This window comes from Muntiacus reevesi, chromosome X (genome assembly GCF_963930625.1).
Source record: "Muntiacus reevesi chromosome X, mMunRee1.1, whole genome shotgun sequence".
NCBI classification, from domain to species: domain Eukaryota; kingdom Metazoa; phylum Chordata; class Mammalia; order Artiodactyla; family Cervidae; genus Muntiacus; species Muntiacus reevesi.
In genome coordinates this window covers 53,008,799-53,013,505 of record NC_089271.1, presented here as the reverse complement: position 1 = coordinate 53,013,505, position 4,707 = coordinate 53,008,799, and the positions used below count along the sequence as shown (strand labels likewise).

Genomic DNA, 4,707 nt, shown 5'->3' with positions numbered 1-4,707 from the left:
CTAACGACATAGATTTTTAAAATATTTTGCTATCAAAATTCAAGATAATCTACCAAAAGCTTATCATTTAGGCAATGGCAGGAGACATTGCCTTCCTCCATGAGCAGATATCTGGTCTTGGGTCAGCCCTCTCCATAAAAGTAGACTGCCTCCAACCAAATGCTGCTTTGAGCCTCTATGTTGCTTGGAAAGCCTGCTCTTTCAGCCACTACTAACTATTCTCCCCTTGAGGCACATAATCAAGCAGTTTAATAAATGTCAGGGTGTTTGGCTTGGGACATGGAATGACCTTCCTCCCACCATCTTACAAGAATTCATATATTTTCTTACTAGGGTTTTTCCACTGCCATAACTTTCCACCCTCTCTCCAAAGGGAATCTAGGTAATCCCAGAGGTGGTTTAAAAAAAATCAAGATTGTAGGACACTTAAGTTCAGACCACATATTTAGACATCTATTTTTTTAAGGACTCACCATTCCACCTCCCCTTTACTTTCTAAATCCCTAATTTTTCTCAGGGTTTTCAAGAGCTCAATACTCTATGTACCACCATGAAAGACACTCTCCTGCTTTCTCTGAACAGATGAGTGGCCTAAGTATGGTTCTGAGTTGATAAAAGTAAAACAATTCTTCACAATACAATGTGGTCCATCACCAGTAAGTACTTTAGCAATATAAAACACACTGGCCATTTCAAATTTTCAATAACTGTCTTCACTATCATTTATTAAATTTTCAACTTCAAAAACTGCACTCCTTATGATTTATTAAAAAAACAAAACCAAAAGATAGCATGGGGTATACTCACCACCTAACTAAACAAACCAAGGTCAGGACCCAACCAGGACAGGTGATTCAAATACTTAAAACATACGGTGGTGATTACTTTTCCTGTTGGACTCTATTGCACGTTGTTTTTAAAAAAACATATTTGCTCCTCCCCTCCACCTGAATAGGTTCATAAATTCATAGTTAAGAATTACTTCACAGTCTTAGACCACACAAAGTCCCCATTAATTTATTATTCTTGTGATCAAGCGCAATTGAAGACTTGATAGAGAAATTGATGCTGTTCTCTGCTCTTTCTGTAAAGGGTTCAGATTCAGTCTCTGGTGTCAAAACAACTGAACTCCTTTGCAGTTCCAGCAGCAAAACAGATTGACTGCTCTGCCAGCTGGCACATCCAAAGTATTGTCAACGTCAGATTATCCACCAGAGGATATGGGTTCTATGGATTATACCACCTCTACTCCACAGCTGGGCTGAGCCAGACTGGAGCCAGAAAAGAGGAGAGTGTCTGAACTAACAGAAATGATCTTAAAAATGGCCATTACTTTGCATGTTCAGTCAGTTCCCTGCTTCTGCCAATGGTGTATCTAAACATGCCTCAGCTTTATTCCAGTTTCTTTAATTCTTTACATTGAAGATCTGAAGATACAAAATATAGCTGTTAGATTTTTTAAAATCTAGACACTCACTCCTTTCATGGCTGGATGCCTACAGATATTTTGCTTTGGAAAACCCTCTCTTGAAGTGCTTATTGGCATTCTTTTAGAAATCCTTCCCTTGTGTTGGGAAATTTTCTCTCAATACCAGAATAGACTGGTCTCGAAGTCTTTTGCCACTGAGGTATGCGACCATTTCTGGCTACTAACAGACCTCCCTATATCAGCTCTGTTGGTTTAATGATGTATAACTGCTGAATTGGCAACGGCAGAAAGAACATTTTCCTTTGCCTCAAGATAAGAAACTCTGAATGTTAAGGTGCTGAGCTAGCAGTCTAGCAGAGAGCGCTACCACAATTAGTCAAACTTTGAGCCAAACCATAGGACTGGACATATAATGGATATCATAAACTACAGGTACTTTTAGCATATAGTTACAAGGATTTCTGAGAAGCTGAGGTTAATGAATGAGATTTATTAGGAGTGAGGTATCAAAGGGATGTTTTTCTCTGGCGGGCCAATCAGTGCTTAGCATCTAGAAAGTATACCTTGGCACAGTATTATCTGATTTCTTGAATTTATTCTCTGAAGTAGCACCTGAACACTGGCTCATCTGTTTCAAATCAAAAACAGAGCCTAGAAGAAACACAGAGGCAAACTTATATACCCTCCATATCACTGCTGCCCTAAGAAATGTGACCACACCTTTCACTGTCATCAAATACCGGAAATATTAACATTTCCTGTCTTGCAAACTTTAGTTGGACGGCTGATAAGAAAAGATAGGTAGTGAACCAGAAGTACACACATTAAGAACTTTGATTTCTGCACAATAGATGTGGTGGTAGGGCAAATAGCCACATCTCTTTTGAGGGAATCAGTGGCAAAGAAGAGACAAATGACTTACTTGTCCCTTGTGAAGTTACTGAGTCATGACTATAATATAATAAAACCTAGGGAGGGTCTTTTCTTTTTCATTAAAATGCTAGAGTGTTATATTTAAAGGAAAAGCTCTGGTGACTGCCTTGATACTTTAAAGCTAAAAATCAAAATAAGCCTTGGCTCCCTAGTTCTGGGCAATAAAAGAATTTCAGATTTTGGAAACATAAGAACTAGGGGTAAAAAATCCTAGAATCAGAGATCGGCAACTTTAAAAAATGAGGTACACTGAGGTGCTTGAACACAGGAGACAGAGGGAAGGAAAGGCTATGCTGAATGACTGCTGATTCTAGGCCGGAAGGATGGTGGGAAGCGCTGGGAACAGACTTTGGAAAATGGGGAAGGTTCAGCTCTCTCCCCTAGCATTTGAGTCTCACTGCTGTGGGCATCAGCGTGGGAATGGAGGCATGGCAGTAGCTACTGGACTATAGAGCAAAGCAAATGGCTGTGTGCTGCCTCTCTGGTCCATGGGCTGTAAGCTTCTGGAGGCTGGGTTTACAATTTAACTAGCTCCAGAAGTTATCTTTTTGTAATAGGAATGATTAACTGGGCACAGTGCTCAATCCCAAAGAGAGGACTCAGGACTAAGGCATGGAAAAGGGAGAAGAATGGAGGGGAAACAACAGCATGTGGGTAAAAACGTAGAAAACGTAGTTGGAATGATGGTGGTGGCTCTGTAACTCCACCGGGTGTCCCTAGATGTTTTCTACTGCAGTAAAGGTGGTAGGAAATTGAGACAGGCACCTTTTCAATTGGATACAAGCACCTAAGGTGTCACCAGGCCTTGTCCACACCCCTGGGTCTCAAGATGGTTCTGCATTTTATTTAGAAGTCTAAGAAGCCTCAAGGGAGTCAGAGCTGCCTATCCTGTTCCAATGCCTTGAATATATCTGAAAGTACTCCCAAGCCTAAATTCACCATCATGGGGAAAACACTGGCCTGTTAAATGTACTTAACACTGGGAAGGGGCATGAGTGCCCAGTCATTTTAGTACTGGTGGTTGTCACGAAGGAATGCATGAAAAAACAGATACAGCTTGGAATCTTCCCTGGTTTACCAGTATGCAGTCTAGATTTGGTTCCCTTTACTGTTCTTGTATATTCCAGAAGCCAAAAGCACCATCACTCATGGAGGTGGCATCTGGGTAAGAGGATTAGTTGGGACTTCACAAAAATGTGAAAGACCTAGTCATTGACTTTGCTTAGAATTTTACTAATCATTTCAAGGAAGCTGGAGAAATCATTCCTTGTTACTAACAAATTCATGGCCAAGTCTTTGTCTACTAGCTAACAAAGACCACCTGGAAAAATTAGCCTATTTGCAGACAAGGAGAAAATTCTATAATTTATCTTTGTGCACGTCAAATGAGTACCAGGAACAAGCAAGCTATAAAAGTTAATCTCTTTAAATTCACTTAGAGGAGATTAACCAAAGCAGCATTGTTTTATAATCAGACATTAAAATTAACATATACATAAACACACAAAACTAATAATGCTAAATACTGTAACAGGAACAAGATAATATTTGAACTGAATTCACAGTCTGGAAAATACCATTACTATTTTCCTTCTGGCTTTCCTTCCTGTGGCTGGAAAAGCAAAGCCCCTTAGTTTACACTTCATTTTCCACCAATGACGAGTCCAAAAAAGTGACTTTTTCATGAGCTTCCTGCAGGCTATAGGTCAGGACATTTGGAATTTTTCTTGCATAGTTTTCAGTGATTGCATATTGGCTAACAATTATGTCTTAAATTAAAAAAAAAAAACTTTAAATAAAAGGAAAGAAAATAATTAAATCATAGCAATCTTGTTTACTCTTTCATGAAATCTTCCTAATGCAATATCACAGAAACCTAATAGAATTTTCTCCTAAAGAGAAGAATAATTTCCAGAGATTACGTAGTGCAACTGGTTAATTTGCAGGAAAGAGACAACACACTGATATAACTTCACCACCCAAATGTAGGAAATGTGTTTTGGGTACCCAGTTAATAAAATATAACCATAGTCTGCAATGTCCTTCCTGTTTTATATCCAGTACAACCCTGTGATTCTAGTTGAAGAGAATGGAATCAGGATCTTGGTTCGCCATCTGTGCTATATGCTTTAGCACATCCTTTTTGGTAATGATCCCAAGCAATCGCCTAAAAGATAAAGCAAGATAACAAACAAAAATCAATTTGTAGCTAAAATAACATTCACAAAGGTGACACTTTTCCTCCTCAGTCGTTTTCAACTTCGTCTTTGAACACAATTTGCACTTATAGAATGATAACAGGACTAGATTACATATACCAGGTAAATGGACCAATGCATGGGTCC

At 39.0% G+C, this 4,707-nt stretch overlaps 1 protein-coding gene across 2 annotated transcripts in view; it reads right to left on the bottom strand.

Annotated features, from left to right (window-relative positions):
- Positions 1–697: 697 nt before the first annotated feature.
- Positions 698–4,707, bottom strand: part of CLCN5 (chloride voltage-gated channel 5) — a 191,891-nt gene continuing 187,881 nt past the window's right edge. For both annotated transcript variants that reach the window (XM_065914958.1, XM_065914959.1), the window contains one exon: positions 698–4,529. In XM_065914958.1, the coding sequence (XP_065771030.1) occupies positions 4,439–4,529 (91 nt within the window). In that variant the 3' untranslated portion in view covers positions 698–4,438. The remainder of the gene's footprint in view (positions 4,530–4,707) is intronic.